We start from the raw sequence: 20,013 nt of genomic DNA, 5'->3' as shown, positions 1-20,013 counted from the left end.
GAGGAGGGGGTGGTCAACGCCATGCCTCCGTTCCGCAACTCTTTAGATCCACAAATATTAAGAGAACCCTGATTTCTTTGACAGACAAAACAAAAACAAAATAAAACCTTCTCCCAAGTTTCTAACAACCACTGAACAAAATCCAAAGGTCTTTCAAAGATTTAAAAAAAAAAAAAGGCCAGAACAGACAGCGTATGTATGACATGGTGTTCATATCACACAGGAATTGCTGACTCAATTATTTCTGAAAAGTCAATAAACATCTGTAAGGGCCTCGTAAAAGCAGGCTCCAGAGACAGCACAACGAAAGAGTCACAAGCTCTCACCTGCAGGGAGGCTCGGCTGGTAGGGGAGACCATGTAAACAGAATAATCCTAATAAAGAAGGGAAGATTCCCAAACTCTGTCATATGGGAGATGCCCAACTCACAGGCCAACTGGTCCCGACAGGGCAGCTGAAAGTTAAGCCACAATAAAAGGTACAATGATGGTACCTCTGTTTTCTATAGGTATAATATTCCTGAGCAAATATAGAGAGGAAAAAGAACGCAAATATTTTCATTAACTTAAGTATCTTGATCATAAAAGTTATTTTGGACTGTTTCCACTGTGGAGCAAAATAGCTGAGGCATCTTATATTTACATCTAGTAAAGTACAGAGAGAAGATGACCTCTCTTTTCCTTGAAAACTTCGCCGGAGCAAGCATAAGTATCTTTTGTCGCTCTAAGAATCTTATTATTTCCTTTAAGTTTACATGCCTGGATGACTCCCACTGCCAATTCACTAAATATGAAGGCCTCAATCATGTCTACCACGGAGGCAGGCATTTTCCCAAAAATGTCTGTTCAGTGCTCTCTTACTCCCAATTTCAGCTACCTTTTCCAGAAAACCCTGTTTCCGTACCAGTGCGGAAAGCCTCCCCCAAACACTTTCTTTAAAAAAATCCATTTTATCATTTTTTTCTCCTGGAGCAATTAAACCACCCTTCCCTTGTGCTAACAACTCCATTCTGTGATGATTTACAGAAACTGCCCAACCAAGCTTAATCAATTACTTTGTGTAACAGCATGCCATTTTAATTTAAATTCAGACACCCCATAAAAGCAAATCAATAAAAGGCAGATTGAGAGCATAGCAACCATCAGCAAATTCCAAACTATTATATTTTGAATGAAAAAAATGACAACCACTCTGCAAAATTATTTTATGCATTCCCAAAAAGTTAAAAAACCCCAAATAGTCTCCATTCTTTAATATGTCATTACAACCCACAACCATATATATGTAAACATACACACACACATATATGTATGTGTGCATGTGTACACACACCCAAATTCAACAATTCTTAAAAATTCACCCCGTGAGAACTGATATGGATTGAGGACACCAACAACCAAACCAGTTTACAAACAACCAGCTCTCCTAAAAGTAAAGAGCTTACACGTCCTTAGTCGTAGTTAGATCAGCCTCTCAGCATCACCAACCCAAGCACCACAGGGAGAAAATGATTTCTGCCGACATGCAGCATCCTTACCAAAAAAAAAAAAGGTCTCCTGAGTATTTAAGCACCTAGGTAATTTTCACCAGACATGAGAGCACGTGCAGCACGCACCGTCTACAGAAATCCCTCCATGTTTTCCTTCCAGCCTTACGGAGTCATCAGGACTACTGCACCTTGAAGCCTTCAAATCTGGTGAGCTGAGCAGCTCTTTAGGCCCAATACTACCTGGTAACTTAGACCCAAGCCAAGGCTGGGCAGTCCACATGGGCGTTATCAGAATGACCCTCCTTCACCCGCCGTGGGAACAGTTCAGGAGCTCAATGGAAGAATTTCTGCCATTTCTAATGCCTGATGCCAGGATGAAACAAGTGTCCATATTAGGTTAAAATGAATTCTTTACCCTAGGAAAAAAGCTGGTTTCAAACATTTCCAAATGTATGCGAGACTAACAGTGACATACATAACATCACAAAAGCCACATCTTGCTCTTAGTAATATTTAATGTGATAATATTTCAGCCTGGCCAACAATGAACTCTACCTATGCTGGTATAAAATGATGTCGCTGATGTCTGATATTTGTACAGGACACTCTCTCTCTGATCAATTCTTCATCTCTTTGCTTTCTTCCAAACATTTTCTCCCAAAAAACTCCAAAATGTTCCAAATACAGATGTGGCACAGATGTGACATCCAAAAGATACTTATCTTCACAAATTACCAAGTGAAAAAGATGCCGAAAGTGGTACAGTTACAACGTTATCTTCTTAACGTTTACTGCAGCAAACACTGATGCCTTAAATCCACTGAGTCTATGGTCTGTTTTATTTTCTATAGCTTTTTGGAGACAGACATAGATGCTGTTTGCCTAACATCAGATCGCCGTGGGGATATTTTAGTGAGGACCCACTCATCTGGCAGGGATTGGCACTAGATCTACAACCCACCATTCTGTGACAAGTTCCCTTCTTACTCACTACACACACACACACACACACACACAAAACCACACGTAATGGCTCCGCTTGGCTGGGAGCTTACCAGCTTTGAGTCTGTGCTTTGCATCTAATCTTTTAAAATCAATGCTTAAAACATTTTAATCTGATTTTAATCTGTCCTGACTATTTCCGTTGTTTAAAAACAACACAAACCAACATTCAGTCTTAATGACTTGTATCAATTTGCAAGATTAATCTTTCAAAATAACAGCCCAGCAGGACATTTTATTAATGTAGATTCTGAGGAAGCTAATCAAGCCTCAAATAATCATTTTTCTTAGAGTTGCTATGAGAAAGAGAGAGAGAGAGAGAAGTTGCTATAAGGAAAAACATTAGCATTAAGAGAGAAATCCTCTTCAAAGAGGGTGGGAGCTGGGCAGAGTCCAACCAGCCAATCAGCGAAGATTCTGCTGTGAAATGTGGCTTTCAGGTCACCTGACATCTGCTGTGAGTAATAGACAGTTACTGCAATAGGCAATTTCAAGCCAACTTTCTCCTCTTTTCAACAAAGGTTGAAAACTCTGTGCCTACAGATGACAGAGGGGTCCCAGGAGCAGCTGGGGGTGTGAGACAAAAATGACGGCTCACACTCGACCTCCCGCAGGGAGACTAGAGTCTAACAACTAAAGGAGGCCTGCTGAGGCCAGATGTCCAATTTCTTCAAACACACATGTTATTTGGAAATGGTGATGCTTCAGCTGAATTTAAAATACAAAGAAGGCCAACAAAGTGAGAGCCAGATAAAACAGGAGTTAGGGTAGGTCCCATTCTGTCTTTAGGCTGCAGGTGTTCCGTCTCCACTTGAGGTGAGGTGCTAGAGGCGTCACAGTCAGGAGGGATTAAAAAAGTACAGTTCATCAAACACTTAACATCCAGAAGTCACAGTATAAAACTAAGCATATTGTCAATTATAATAAATTTGATTATAATAACTTAAAGACCTATGGCATACGAGGATTGGAATACTTAATGTTGTTAAGGGGACAGTACTACTCAAAGCAATCTGCTAATTCAATGCTATCCCCATAAAAATGCCAAAAGTGTCTTTTGCAGGGGAAAAAAAATCCTAAAATGTATACAGAATTGCACAATCCTGAGAAAGAAAGTTGGAAGACTCACCCTTCCTGATTGCAAAACTTACTACAAAGCTAGTATTCAAAACAGTACAGTATGGGCATAAAACAAAAGACGGACAGAGAGAGCTCAGAAATAAACTACTGCATATACAATCAAATGATCTCCCACAAGGGCGCCAAGGCCGTTCAATCAGGAAAGGAAGCTCTTCTCAACAAACACTGCTGGAAAAACTGGATACTTACCTGCAGAAGAATAAAGCTGGACTCTTATCTTCAACCACATACAAAAATTAACTCAAAATGGGTAAAACATCTAAACATAAGGGCCAAAAAGATAAAAACTCTTAGACGAAAACCTAAGGAAGAATCTTCACAACATTTGATTTGGCAATGATTTCTTAGATATGATACCAAAAACACAGTCAACAAAACAAAAAGTAGCTAAACTGCACTTTCCCAAAATTTTTAAAAAACCTTTTTTTGAAGTACAGTATGCATATGTATGCATATACACACATACTCATTTTCATATGTTTTCACTAAGTAAAAATCTTTATGTTTTAATCACACATCTGATAAGGGATTGATACCCAGAATTCATAAAGAACTCCTATAACTCAGCAACAACTCCTGTAACTCATCAAGAACCACTACAAAAACCCAGCTCAAAATGCATCAAAGGTTTGAACAGACATTTCTCCAAAGAAGACATGCAAATGGCCGACATGAAAAGGCTCTCAACATCACTAATCATTAGGGAAATGTAAATCAAAACCACAATGAGATGCTGGTTCACACCCACATTAAGATGGCTATTATCAAAAAAACAAAAACAAACAAACCAAGGAAACAAGTGTTGGCAAAGACGTGGAGAAACTGGAAGCCACGGCATTGATGGTGGGAACATAAAATGTTGCAGCCACTGTGGAAAACGGGCAAGTCTCAAAAAGTTAAACATTAAAAAAAAGTTCAACATAGAATTATCATATGATCCAGCAATTCCACTTTCCGGGTCACACCCAAAAGAACTGAAAACACTAACTGTGTGGCTGACAATGTAAAGTATCTGGAAGTAAACCTCATAGTTTCAAAAGATAAGCCAGATTAAAATAACCTATTCTGAAAGACCAGAGAAGTGTTGGCTGCCACTTTTCCAACCACTTAAAAAGGCTTCTTTCGTTTATCACCTTAGGAAGGATGCGTTGCCTTCAGCGGTGATGTTAGTGCTCTGCAGTGCCCTGCAGACAGCAGCTTAATAAACATGAGCTAATAACAACGTGACTATGAAGAACCTGAGATGAGCCAGTTACCACGGAAAGTCTTCAACTTAAGAACAATTTATACCCAAAGGTTCTTTTAAATGTCAATTTGAGATACAAAAAAGAGGTATCTATTGCGTATTGTTTGCATTAGGAAAAAATCAGAAATGTAAATACCCAATTATAAAGGGACGAATTAAACAAAACGTAGAGTAAGAAACTCTTGTTTTATGTCTAATACATTCCTGGAAAGACCAGCAAGCTCAACGTGCACATTATTTGGGGGGATTCTGCCACGAATAAGCAAGTAATTTATACAAATCTCAACTCCTTCCAGTATTTTAAGGAAAAAACCCCTCGAAAACTTAATTTCAGCATTTTATAAACATTCCTTACTTTCCCTACATAATTGAGCCCACTGGGTGTTCACCTCAGTTCAAAGACTCTAGACCTAGAATAGAAAGCACCAAATAGGCACCAACTCCATCAAACCAGGTGCTTCTTGTCAATAAAATAAGTGCTTTTTGTTTCCCTTTTTTTTCACTCATTCTTACAAAATAAAGGCAAAATGCAATATAAAATGTTCAAATTGTAGTTCCAATACTGCTGCAAAAGTACTCCGAAATTCACAGTATGGAAGGCAACTAAGAGCACTGGATAGTGTACATTTAACAATGCAGGGAGTTTAAAAAGCCCCAAATTATGAAGTGTAATTCAATTAAAAGTGATGCTGTAAAACATTTAATGGCTTGAGAAGTTATTCAACATGTCAAAAGGCAGGAAAACAGGTTATAAACATATAAGGGGGAATTCATTCTTTCAAAAAAGAAAGATATCCAGAATACACACTGGAAAAATTAAAGTTATTTACCTCGATGGCAAGTTACAGTTCATTTCTTTCTTTCTGTTTGCTTGTTTTAGCTTTACCTCTATTTTCTAAGTTTTTCACAATGACCATAAATGTCTTCTTTAACAGAGGACACACACTAAAAGACACCATAATAATCATTTGTAAAGAATCAATTTAGAATCTGACAGTCGTTTTTAATGAAAGATTATAAGAAGCAGGAAACATGTTCCTGAGATGACACACATTCAGGTCATAATGTACAATTCCTGTCAACCTAAATTCCATGACCTGACCGTGGTTTGGTAGTAGAGAAAGATCAAGAAACAACCTCAGATGAGTTTTCTCTTTACTTTCTGATTACTAAGAATTTTTACTTTAAATTTTTGCCTAAATGTAGACTTTCTCCATGAGCCTTTGGTGGGCCCATGCCGACCCGAGATACCCTTTCTCCGTGCCTCTGACCCAGGCCATCTGTTCCACCACTCGGCACAACCTGGAGAGCCAGTTCATCACTTACTGACATCTGACCTTGGTCAAGTTACTTTATCTGTACGTGTCCCAGTTCCGACATCCGAAAAACATCAACAACCTTAGCTCCTGTCTCAGAAGATAATTCAACGGTTTCAATAAGTATGTGCAAAATACTATAAATAGTAATTGCACCATAAATATGATTTTCATCATCATTATTACTCCAACCACCACCAGAATCTGCCACTCCACTCCTGCTTGACTGCTCTTCTTCCCTAACTACTTGAAGTCACATAGGTTGTCTCTATAAACTCCCAGTAGATATCCAATTTCAAGGGAATTAACTTCCAGTTATGGCCAACTAGGTAATTCAGACCAAATCTTCTGATGAAGATAGCCAGAAAGCAGCATGAAGTATGTTTAAAAGCACTTAGTTAAAGGCAGTAGGGATCCAAAAAGACGGTGAAGATTTCCCAGGTCAGTTTTCAGGGGAGGATGAGAGCCCAAGGAGGTGAACACTGCACTGGGGTTTTCACTCTGGGGGTGCTCGAAGACCCTGAAGGGAGTGGCTGAGGTCTGCTTTTTGACAGCCTGGAAGGACTGAAGAGAAAGGAGCTGGAGTCCAGGGCGGGAAGGAGACGGGAAAGGAAATACACCTGTGGTTTGGAGTGGGTACCCCAAAGCAGCCTGAAACCTAGAAAGGTAATCCAAACGTTCTGGCAGGACTTCACAGAAACTGAGACTCTGGACTGCCAGCTCTTCAAACTCCAGGTAGGAGCAAATCAGACGTTCTTCGGAATGTAACACTAGCCTAGGACTCAAATTAATCTACAAGCATTTGCGTAAATACAATGTTGGGCACATAAACAAAAATAATTTGACAAACTAGGAGACAACGTAACGTGAATAATCAACAGAAACAGACAATAGGAAAAGACCCACAGGGACCCCAGTTAAAGGAATTACCAGACATGGACTAAGTACACGTACCATGTTCAAAAATGCAAAAAAACAAAAAAATTGAGAATTTCAGCTGTTATCTCAAAACAACTTAAAAAATCAATTTTGAATTGTAAAACTGAAAACTACAATAACTGAAAATAAGAACTGAATGGACGGGACTTCACAGTAGATTAACTATAGCTGAAGAACCCATTAGTATGCAGAAAGATGGATCAGAAGAGAATCTATCAAATGAGGCATGGAAAAACATAAAGGACAGAATAGCACCATCTAAGTTGTTAGTTTTTGGAGTCCCAGAGAAAAGGAGAGAAGTAGGCAGAAGCAATATTTAAATATTTTAATACTTAAGACAATGGTTGAGAATTTTCCAAAACTGATGAAAGACATCAAACCACAGACTCCAGGAGCTCTACGAGCAGAAGACAGCCTTCCATATCCTGAGACTGAAAATACTTGGGGGAACAATTCCAGAAACTTCCAAAAAGCAAAACTTGAATTTGTCATGGGTCAACAACTATTTACATAGCATTTACACTGCATTAGGTACTGTAAGTATCTAGAGATGACTGAAAGTACACAGGAGGCTATTCATAGGTTATGTGCAAATACTAGCTCATTTTATATAAAAGACTTGAATACCACAGATTTTGGTATGGGGGAGGTGTCCTGGAACCAACCCCCAAAGGATATCAAGGGACTGTACGTTTTTTAAAAATCCACACCTAAGTGCATAGTAAAATAGCTGAAAATCAGATTAAAGAAAAGTATCTTGTAAGTAGTCAGAGGTAAGGGACACATTATCTTCAAAGGAGTAACAATCTGACAGTTAATTCTGGTAAGCTATCGGTAATATTTAACATCAGGATATTGATAACATTAAGTACCAGGAATAGAATAAAGAATAAGATCTTTAAAATGATGAAAGAAATATTTTCAATGAACTTGCAAGAATGTCACTGAAACAGATACTTGATGAAAGAATATGTCACCAGCCAAGCTTAAGAAAATTCTAAAATATATTTTGGAAGATAAAAAACAATCAGAAAAAGAATGTCAGATACAAGATGCATGAAGACTAACAAAGAGAGTATGTATGTAAATCTAAATCAGAGGCTCTCAATCTCATGATAAATTTGAATCACCAGAGGAGCTTCTAAGAAATACTAATGCTTGACACTCTCTCCTCCAAAGACCTTGATGTAATCTGTCTGAATGGGAGTGAGGGCAATCTGTGTTCTATGAAAGTTAGATGATACCAGTGTGCCTCCAGAGCTGATAATTACTGACCTAAATTCATTTTTCAAATTTTTATTTTTTTATTGAGTTATAGTCAGTTTACAATGTTGTGTCAATTTCTGGTGTACAGCACAATTTTTCAGTCATACAGGAATATACATATATTCATTTTCATATTCTTTTTCACCATGAGCTACTATAAGATCTTGAATATACTTCCCTGTGCTATACAGTATAAACTTGTTTATCTATACCTGTCAGTGTCTATAAATCTCAAACTCCCAGTCTGTCTCTTCCCACCCACCCACCCCCAGCAACCATGAGTCTGTATTCTATGTCTGTGGGTCTGTTTCTGTTTTATATTTAAGTTCATTTGTCTGTTTTTTTTTTTTTTTTGATCCAAATTCATTTGATTGTATAAAACATGGCTTATGTGAGATCTTCTGGAGTTTAAATTTAATTAACATACATACCAACAATGGCAAAAATGTTAAGGGGGGTTAAATAGAGTTAGTGTTTTAATGCCCTTCTATCGTACAAGAAGAGGGTAAAAGTACCAACTAATGTAAGACATTGGTAAGTGAAAGAGATTGAAATGTCTCAAGTAACCACTAAAGGGATAGCAAAAGATTATATAAATACGTTCCAAAGTAATGAGAGAGAAGTAAATAACAACCACTTCCAAAGGAGTTAAAGGGGATAAACATAGCAACCTAAGTGTCGATTAATAGGTGAATAAAGAAAATATATACACACACACAAATATACATACAGTAGAATATTATTCATCCATAAAAAAGGATATCCTAACATTTCCAACAACGACTCACCCACATTGAGTACTAATTAGCAACAAAGGTGGCATGGGAGAACAGGAGGGAACGGATGACCTTGACAATAATGGGTGCAAGCTGGACAGCCACAGGGAAAAGATAAAAATAAAAAGACCACTACTCCATACCTACACAACAACCAGTTCCAGGTAAACTGTAGCTCCCGATGTGACAGGCAAAACAAAAGGCTCCTAGCAGACAACGTAGGAGATGAACTACGTCCTCATGGTGGGGAAATCTTCTCATATGGGACACAGAAAGCACCTACCATAAATTTTTTTTAAAAACTGATAAAGTAGACATTAAAACTAAGAACTTCTAAAGCTGCACAGAGGACACTATTATTTCAAGAACCTGAAACTTGGGAACATTCCAAAGGTCCGTCAACAAAACAATCTGTGGTTTCTTTTGCTCTGGAATACTATACAGCAAAGGAACAAGGGACCCACAGCCACGCGCAACAGCACAAATGACCTTCAGCAATGTGTAGTGCAAGAGACCAGATGCTTAAGAACACATACTGAAGGACTCTCTTCACACAAAGCTAGAAAACAGGGAAAACTAAACTACAGTGTTTCGGTACGAGTGCTTTGGTGGTAAAACTGTAAAGAACAGCAAGACTTAACTACCATAAAAATCAGGGCGACGGTTCTGGGGGGCGGGGGATGGGGACTTTCCACTTCTTGACTTTGGCATTGGTTACCCAAGTACCTGTTTTAGAAAAATACACCGAGCTGTAAATTTTTTTCCTTTGTGTATTTAAATTTTAAAGGCTTAAAAACACTTTAGATGTGGGTCGGGGGGGGTGCAATGGGATCTTGTATGCTTGGCACCTTCGTGGGTGGGTACGGTGCTAAATCTTTACTTTCAGTTCAAATATCTCAGCATTCTTACTTTCTGAAATCATCCTAATGTGCTCAAACTCTGAACTGATAAGTAAATATTTATTACAACTCTAAGAGCTCGGGCAAGCTTCTTTGGAATCCAAAGAGATGAAAGGGTTCTCTCTCAGCATGAAAACATGAATGGAAATCCTGAATTCCCAACTCAAGACAAGAGTTACTTCCCAGAAAGGAAGGTTAATAGGGTGGGGGTAAGTTCACAGGAGGCCTTTCTATTATGTTTTATTTCTCTATCTATAATGTTTAAGTTCTTTAAAAAAAAAAAAAAAAAGGCTAAAGCAAATATGCGAAGTGTTAAAATTTAACAAAGCTGGGTGGTGGAAATAAGTAAGGTTTTTATATATTTACTGTACTATGCTGGTAATGTTCACAATTAAGAGGAATCAAATAAAAGGTCCTACACACTTTATACTCTTACTGGATCATCTCTCCAGATAAAAACTGTGCTTCTGCCTGGGCAAGTCATCTATGTAGCCTTCCAGAGCCAACACACAAAAATCTGAAAACGCTTATACTCCTCACCACCAACACCAAATCCCATGTTTTCTTCTTCTCTAGGCTAAATATATCTCCCTTATAAATTTTTCCATATATTTCCCCATTCCAGCCATTCCGTCCTGGATGGCGTTATCTCCTCAAATGAAGTGCCGAGATCCTAGTAAACTGTGTGAGAAGTTCCTCTGATGTCTCAATTTCACCAGCAAACTTTCAACTCAACAGATAATTTAGGGAAGAATAAATTAGTTCTTTCTTCCCAGCCAGCCTGCTGTATAACCTCCCAAGTGGAGAATGCCCTTGTGGCCAATGTTAGGTTGTTATCTACCCAACATCCATAGCCCTCCTTTCCAACAGAACCCAACGTGTGGTCCAAGTCTGTCACTGCATTACGATCCCCCTGCCCACATCTGGTTTGGCTGGAAGCATCTGATATAAATCTGTCCGTAAGACTTGAGGGGTCTCATGCTGATGGGCTTTGAGAAAGCCCCAAGCTCCTCTGGATGTTGCATCAGAGAAAGGTTGTGCCGAGCTGCTTGCTGAGCCCACACTGCAGGTGCCCCACTGCAAACGCTTTTTTCTAGACCAAAATCTGACTCCAGTCTTACTGGTTACTGTTTCAGCCTCCTCCTAACAGTCTGTCTGTCAACTAGGCCAGTGGCTGTGAATCTGGTGCCAGTAACCTTTCTCTTCCAAATAACCCCATACACTGGTTTTGATAAGACTCCCCGCAGGTGGTCACAGTTTCTTTTCTTAAAAGTTTTTTTTCAGAATCCAAAGATGAACAAGCTTACTACTTTAAAAAAAAAAAAAAAAAGAGAGAGAGAAACAGGGAACTCGCTTTAAAAAAAAAAAAAAAAGCATTAGACATCTTTATAAAAATCCATGGAAAATGCGAAAAGGCAAAGTGCCCTGTAATTACATCCTTCAAAGATAACACAGTTCACTATATACTGATTCATGATACATTGCAGCATCTATGAAATTACTTTCATTTAAAGAAAATAGTCATATCAGGATTTTTGGTAGTGGAGAAGACAGGTAAATAGGAGTAAAAAGAAATATGCAACCTAAAGAGAAGTATTACCAAACACCCTGATGCAGAAAAAAGATCTGTAGACTCAGATTAGGACAGAGTCTTACCCCAGCCCTGCTGCATGACCTCAAACCCTTGGCCTCTCCTGACTCCCTTTTTAGGTGCAGATAGGAATACTACTTCACCAGATTTTCATCAGGGACTTATATAATGCACCCAAATGAGTTATGCTGGCTTCTTTGCTTGCTGGAGTTTGTTTTTCTCTACTTGCACAAAGAATCACCTGGGGAGCTCGTGACAATGAGAATCCCAGAGGTACCCAGGGAGAATCTCTGGGGGTGGGGCCGAGAAATTACATGCAAGTGCCCTGTGCAGAGGAAAAGGCACTCTGCATGTTTGCTTCATTACTCCACGGTTTAGCGTCTAACACAGAACCTCGTAACAGTGTTCAACAAACACTAGCGGGACGAGTAACAAGTGAAAAGTCTTATTTTAAAGATAGATCATAGCTACCTTTAACAAGATCTCATTAAAAAAAGGCTGTGCGATGCTTATGGAAGAAAATTTCTCTGAGCAAAAAGTAGTTATTAGCTGTAGTCGATATAAAGGACTGGAACTCATTTCTATTTGAATGTTACCTACATGGTTCACTTTCCATCTCAGGCCATAAATCAAGGTACACTAGACTAAATTTAATTAAGAGTCAAGGTAATCTAGTTTATCTCACTAAAAAACAACTCAGGAAAATTGGATTGTGGGCGATTTTGAATTCTCAAATGGCCTCCCTCCACAGACTGCAATTACTGTACAAAAATTTATCCCTACTTTTTATCACACAGATAACTATTTTATTTCAGTAGTTCATTTTAGGACAATTTGAAATAATAATTGTTAGGTACCAGCTTCAATATGCAATATATTACTAACTACCATATATAAAACATAATCAACAAAGTTATACTGCAGAACACAGGGAGCTATATTCAATATCTAGTACTAATCTATAATGAAAAAGATTGTATGTACCTGTACCTATACCTATGACGGAAACATTATGCTATACACCAGAAATTGACACATTGTAAATAGACTATACTTCAATTTAAAAAAAAAAAAAAAAGAGAAAACCATGCAATACATGTCACTTTTATAAACTTATGCACCTGGTGCTCTAGAGGGACATGCGCCACCAGAACATTTAGAGTGAGATTTTGCTGGATAACATGATTTCAGACTATTTTCCATTTCTTATTGTTTATATGCACTTTTTTAAACTTTTCAATGAATATGCACTATCTATACAATTTTTCTTCTATTATTTTAAAAAGAACACAAAAGCCCAAGAAGTCAGTAAGGGTGAGTAACGTAATTAAAGAATCTTGAAAGGCTTTTAAGTTTTGATTTTGCAGGGTCAAAACAGTATCAGGTAAGTTACAAATATGATTTTTATATTTGGAAAAAATAACGTATTACTTTCACATATTATTGCCAATAACTCTAAAGCTTTTTAAATTTAAAAAAATGTCTTCAAATGCTATAAAGAACATTACTGGTTCAACTGACAAAATGGAATACAGACAGTAGATTTGATCAAAGTATTGTATCAACGTTAAATTTCCTCAGGCTGATAACTATACTAAGGTCACATAGGACAATGTCCTTGGTTCTTTGGAAATACACACTTAAGCTTTCATGAATAGAGGAGCATGATGCATGCAACTTCCTCTCAGAACTCAGCAAAAAATGCATAATAACAAAATGAATGATAAAGCACATGCTGAATAGGGGAAATGTTAACAACTGATGAATTTGGGTAAATAAAGGGTATAAAAAGTGGTACAATTTTTGCAGTTTTCCGGATGCATGAAATTACTTTTAAATAAAAATTTTAATGGAAAAAATTACATTAAAAAATTCAGAATTGTTCTTAAGACTATGCTGGACCAACTTCAAGCAAGACTTTATTGGGGGGAAAAATAGCAACATACTAAAAAATTGTGCCAATAAAAACAAGCAGCACCAGCCTTAGGCAAAAAATTAGATTAGCACCGTCCAGCAGAAATGTGAGTCATATATATTGTATTTTCTAGCAGACACATTAATTAGAAGAAGCAAGTGAAACTAATTTTAATATATTTTACTCAATGTGCAAAATATTATCGTCAATGTAATCAATATAAAAATTATAAATGAGTTATTTTACAAGTTTTTTCACATTAAGTCTTCAAAATATGGCATGCATTTTACGCTTAGAGTATATCTCAATTCAGATGTTAAACTTTCACAGGAAATATCTGATATGCCATTTAGATGTCATACAACGTAGTTCAGGAAGTAGATTCACATACCAAGTTGTTTCAAACATAGTCCAAAGTCTTCCAAACACTGAATGGAGTATTTGTTTTTAAATGTAAATTAATTAAAATTAAACAAAATGGAAAATTCATGTCTCCATCACAATAGCCACACTGCAAACTCAGGTCAGGTAGCTACGCTGTGGGGCGGCCCAGCTTCAGAGGAATTGAGTGCTACAAAAGGAGGGCCTGATGGCTAAGATTCAGCTCACCATATTCATCAAACTAGTTTTAACATAGATATGATAAATAAAGACGGAAGTTCCTACCAGAAGCATTGATATCCATCCAGGCGATAATCGGACATCCCTTCTACCATCACTCAAATGCCGACTCACGGCTTCTTGATCCTCCACCTCTGCTGTCACACTTTGAGTTTCCTGAAAATTGGCTACCGAAGGGCGCACTTACTTTGAAATGTGGCAGAATGAACTCGAGTTCTAGCTCTCAGAAGCCTCAGTGTCCACTGTACAGAGTGCAGAATTTCAGCACAAATACTGTCTGAGAATTCCCAGTGGGAGCATGCCCACAACAGAACTTGTCTCGGATTTAACAGAGGAAGTGACCCTGAGCACAGAGATTTTTTTTTTCCTTTTAAACAGGTGTAAGAGATTAATTCAGTCAACACCAAGCAACATTCAAGATTCGCCAATCAATAATTCTGTGCCAAAGCAATTTGATCAGGGATTTGGCCAGAATCCCTTTGGCTAATCTCAATAAGGTCTGTCCCAAAGACAATCCTGATTTAGGCCATTCTCATCTAAATTAAGGCTTAGGCAGGCTTCTGCCTGAAAGCGAATAAACAAAATAAAATTATATACATATGAATGAAATTCTGCCTGCTTGACATAAGGAAAAACTATTTGAAAGATAATTTAGTAACTGTAGGCAAAAATATAGTTCCAAATAGCAGAAGTTACATAAAATGGCATTCAAAAACCATTTTAGGGAAATATCAAATTTCCTACTTTCTGTCTAGCCAGACTTTTCAATTGAACTAGGATGTGGGTAATAAATTTAATCCACAACAACCTGATTCTGACATTGTTAATTTCTTTCTCTGCAGGAATACCAGTGTTACTATTCTGTTCAAACCTGAAAAGATGATGTTCTTTAAAATTGATGAGCCCTTTTTTGTGAATTCACTAGTGCTTGAAAGTACTCATACCCCCGGGAAGCGAGGTAAAATAGTGTGAACAATGGTTTTTGACACCCTGACCTAAGAGTTAAAACTACATTCCATACAAAATCCTTTTTTTCCTTCCCCTCCCAGCCCACTGATTTAGCTTGCCTTCCTGCAGGAATCACAAATGTAAAGCTAACCAACCATCGTGTGGAAACTAAAATAACCCTAGTCTAAAAGAACGCGTATATAAACATTAACTATTTCTACTTAAAACTTCCTTTTTTTCTCCCTAAAGGATCAAAGCTTTAAGCAGAATGAATAGAAACGTTTCAAGCCGTTCCATCAGAGGCTTGCTTGTTCTTGATTAGATTTATTCTAATCGTGGAAATGTTTAAACATTCTTCAGAAGAACATATTCTAACCTGGTGTTTTTATTAGAAACTTCTCGGTCAATGCCTATGTAATCAAATGCAATATCACTTCCTTCTGAAATTAGCCAAATGCGCAGAAATTCGTTGTAATTTTTAAAACAGAGAAGAGGGGAAATAAACTGCACCAGAAATGCACATTCCAGTCCGACAGTTCAAGCACTATTTCGAGAGGGCAAGTAAAAAGTCCCTTGTCTCCCTCAGGAACAGAAAGGTTTCCATGAAGCGGCAGTGGACAGGCCACGCGGCAGGACCCACGGACCCCAGCCACCCGGCCTGCCCACTGCCCGGACCCCAGCGAGTCCCCAGAAGCGCGGGCAACGCAACCACCTCGAGGTACAACGATGTTCACGTGGTTATCAGGTGCAGAAAAACTACTTAAATTTGGACACTAAAAAAGTACGGTTAAACAAAAGAGTTTTTACAACGTATTCACGGGCACCGTCCCCACTCGCGGAAACCCACTACAAAAGGGAGCGACGGCAGAGAGGGCTCTCCCCTTGTTTATCAGACTCGGGCAAGCTGCTATATTTAACAATTCCTCCCGAAGGCCCGGTGCCAGAGCGGTGGATCTGGCAGGGAGGCCCGTAGGAAGCAGGAGGCACACCCGCCGCGGGGTGCGGGAGCCAGCTCCGTGCAGCCCGAGAGGAGCTCGCCCCGGCACCGCGGCACTTCCCCACGGCCCGGCCCACCACGCCAACAAAGGCCGCGTCCACCGCTTCCCGGTGGGAAGCCCCGGCACCGCGCGGAGAGCGCGCCGCCCGCTCCAGCCCGGGGCTGGGGATTGCGGGGCGCCCCGGAGCGAGCCCAGCCGCACCGGGTCCGGGGCTGCGGGCCGCCGCGGGGCCGCGGGGCACACGGCAAAAAGCTCGCGCGGTCCCGGGGGAGGCGGGTGGGCGTTCAGGAGCGGCGCGGGGTCCCCAGAGGATGTGGCGGCGCCGCGGGCGGGTTGGGGGCTGGGGGTGGCTCAGACGGCCCGCCGCCCCCCGCAACCCCGATGCCTTTCATTTGGCCTCTGCGGCGGCGGACGCAGCCCGACCTCCAGCGCTAAGCACTGCGCCAAGCAGGGGCGGGCGGGGGAGGGCGCGCCAGACCCGCCGCAGAGCCGGACCACCCCCACCGCCCCGCGCGCCGCGCCCCCAGCCCGGCCCGGCCCCCGCGGCCCGCCAGCCGCAGGCCGCGCTCCGCCGGCGGGCGCAGGAGACTGGGCTCGGGCGCTTGCCCGGTCCCCACCTCAATGTAGCCAGCCAGCGCCGCGGCAGGCGCCGTGAGCCCGAGCAGCAGCAGAACCAGGAGTTTGCCCGTGGCCGCGGCGGCCGCGGTCCCGGTGGCCGCCATCCCTCGCCGGGTCGCTCTAGCGCTCGGCTCTCAAGCTCACACACACACACACACACACACACACACACACAGAGATTACGACGCTCTCCCCACCGCGACCCAGAAGCATCTGAAGCCCGTTCGCCGCCGCCCCGGGGGTTTTACACCAACCGGAACTGACTTCACAAAACCACGCCCTCCATCTCCGGCCCCCAATACCCGCCCGCAGAGCGGCCCTAAGACACCGCCCCTTATTCAGCTCACGCCCAATCAAAGGACGGAAGAGCCCGTCCCTCCCACCGCCCCAGCCGCGAGCCCCCTCCCGGCCCCGCCCCCGTCCGCTGACGCCCCGCCCCCCGGGCCCTGCGGCCCGGAGGCGCGGGGACGTGCGTGGGGTATGCGTGGGGTGTGCGTGTAGCGTGCGTGGGGTGCGTGGGGGGCCGCGGCTCGGCACCGGCGGGGGCGTGCCCCGGGCTCCATCGCCCTGCGCGGGTATCTGCCCGCACTGCGCTGGTCTGTTCGCCTGCAGCCGCCTGATATGGGCACGCCCCGCTCCCCACCCCTGCGGGGTATTTTCCAGATTCCTTTGGGTACCGCCCTCTTTTCGGTTCTGAAAACGGTTTTATTAAAAACAGGATAAAAAAACAGGATGAATTCTTCGGAGTCCAGGCCGGTTTATAGAAGGCCCTCTGGGCAGAGGAAGGGCTGCCGTGAAGCAGCTTCCCTCCGCTCCGACCCCCGCGCAGGGCGCGCCCCTTTCCAGCGCTGCCCTTTCCTCGCCGCTCCTGGCCGTGTTTCCACCCTGTTGACCCCTATTCCTTAGGCCTCATCCTTACTCTTCCTTCCCAGCGGCCACTCGAGCCAGGTATCGCTGCCTCCTGCCGGAGACCAGTGGTGCAAGGTCCACGTTGACCTCAAAGCCCAGGTCCCCTTCCTCATGTGTTTCAGGAAAAGATCATTTTTCTTTCTTCATCAGTTTACGATCACTAGCAAGAGACCTGCTTCTCTCTGCCTTCTTGCTCCATTACATTTCCACTTCAGCTGGGAAAGGTCCCGCTGCCCGGTTCACAGCTGGCACGGCCCCGCCAGGGCTGCAGCGCCACTGGCTTTGTTTCCTTTCAGTAGCCGCGTGATTTATGAACCACCCTCCGCAGAGTGCTTGCTAGTTTCCAAGTAAATAGAAAACAGGGTCTCTACCCCGGGAACAGACAGTAAGAGGGAAGAGACAGTGCCCACAGAGCACACACAGTGCGGCCACCAGAAGAACGCTGGGTTTCCCAGCCCCACGGCGTTACATGCCCGTTCCTGCGGGGGAACAGGCTCCACCCCATTCCCCAAAGCCAGCCCGCACCTTTCCCCCATGCCTGCACTGTCCTCGCTCCAATATTTACTCTTTGAAAACATTTTTATCTTCCTCTACTCGCCTGAAGGTAAAGTCTTCTGCTTCTGAATCCCCGGAATGTCGTTTTCCATTGTGCGCTTGCTCCCCTGTTTATTTCTATAGCTCTCTTCTGCCACTGACCAGACATGAATTTGTCGTACTGCAGGGCCCTTCGCCCTGGAGACCCCAGCATGTGTGTGTGCAGCGTCACTGAAACCAGTTCTGCTGAGTTCTGGTCCTAGTTCTGAAACTGTTGCTATGGACTGAATTGTGTCCTCCCCATCTTACGTGTATGAAGTCCTGTCTCCCCAGTGGGATGGTATTTGGAGATGCAACCTTTAGGAAGTAATTAGGGTTAGATGAGTTCATGAGGATGGGGCCTTCAAGAGGGGATTAGTGCCCTGATAAGAAGAGACCAGAGAGCTTGGCTCCCATCCCATCCCCACCCGTGTGAGGAGACAGTTCTCATCATGGGGAAACCAAGTTGGCCAGCCACGCTCTTGGACTTCCCAGACTCCAGAACTGTAAGAAAGAAATTCCTGCTGTTTAAACCACCCAGTCTGGGATATTTCATTACGGCCGCCCAAGCTGACTAGTGCAGCTCATGACCATGGGCAAGCACTTCATCATTTGGACTGCCTTTCCTTCTCTGTCAAGTGTCAATATTAAAAACCTGTGTTATTTCACCAGTTTCTGTGACTCAGTGAAAAATGAATGTATAGAAGTGAAAAGCATGAAGTGCAAGTTTCTGGGAAGATATGTGTGGAAACAGTGCCAAGTGACTGGAAGTCCTAATTCTGTTGTGGAGCCTTGGATGAGTCCTACAGACCCTCTGGAACCTGTTTCTGACCCACAAAGTCAGGGACTCAAACTCAGGGGCGTGTAAGTTTCTATGAATCTAAATGCTAAGAGAAAAGCAAATGAAATTCCTTCAGTTCAGCACGGTGGCCTCAGTATTCACACTTTGGGGACTGTATTTTCAAGGCTGGGCTCTGACATCATGAGACAGGGCAGGGAAATATAGAAAAATGATTTAGGGTGTTTTCTGCCTAAAATTAATTAGGTCCTGAAAGAAGTTTATTTGCATTTTCAGTTCACTGAAGGAGCATTAATAAGTTCGTTGCCCTGTTCATCAATGTTCTTGACTTTAAACTGCTACCCTCTTTTTGTTAAGTGACAATCACAGGAACATGCCTCATCTTGCAATTCTCAAAGAATAATTTTTCATCCTAAATATGCTCATGTCAGTGAGCAAGTCCTTTGAAGAGTACTGTTTTCAGTTTATTACCCTTTGTGCACAAAAGTAAAAAGCCTGAAATAACCCCTTGCTTCCTATCTTCTTAAGAATCACACTCTCACTTAAGTTATCTTTCATGTACACTTAAGATATGCATGTTTCATTTTGGGGGGGAAAAGCAGTTTATATCCTTAAGTGTATCTTTATATGAGCAGCATCTGCTCATCCACTTGACACTTACTCATCCAACACCTATTCAGGTAAAGTAAATCCGGCTAGAGTAGTTGCTCCCAAATCAGGATGCTTTTCCAAATCAACCAAGAAATTTTATGAAAAGGCAAATTCCTCAGCTCCTACCTCAGAAATTTTGAATCACTAAGGCTAGTGGCATAAGAAACTCAATTTCTTTTTTTTTTTTTTTTTAAGTTCTCCAGGGAATTCCAATTCCAAGACTGAGAAAGGATCACTGAACTTGGAGGCCATTGAACTTGGGCACTGGTCATTTCTTTGTACATTTAAAAGCTACGTGTGGGAAGTGAAGGTCTCAG

The 20,013-nt window shown here is 41.7% G+C and overlaps 1 protein-coding gene across 4 annotated transcripts in view; it reads right to left on the bottom strand.

Moving 5' to 3' along the window:
* The window catches only part of APLP2 (amyloid beta precursor like protein 2), a 58,501-nt gene extending 41,516 nt beyond the window's left edge, over positions 1-16,985 (bottom strand). For all 4 annotated transcript variants that reach the window (XM_074357023.1, XM_074357024.1, XM_074357025.1 and 1 more), the window contains exon 1: positions 16,764-16,985. In XM_074357023.1, coding sequence (XP_074213124.1) covers positions 16,764-16,868 — 105 coding nt within the window. In that variant the 5' untranslated portion in view covers positions 16,869-16,985. The remainder of the gene's footprint in view (positions 1-16,763) is intronic.
* Positions 16,986-20,013: the final 3,028 nt, after the last annotated feature.

This window comes from Camelus bactrianus, chromosome 33, assembly GCF_048773025.1.
Source record: "Camelus bactrianus isolate YW-2024 breed Bactrian camel chromosome 33, ASM4877302v1, whole genome shotgun sequence".
Classification (NCBI taxonomy): domain Eukaryota; kingdom Metazoa; phylum Chordata; class Mammalia; order Artiodactyla; family Camelidae; genus Camelus; species Camelus bactrianus.
The sequence above is the reverse complement of the archived record's forward strand: the minus strand, read 5'-3'. Positions and strand labels throughout refer to the sequence as shown.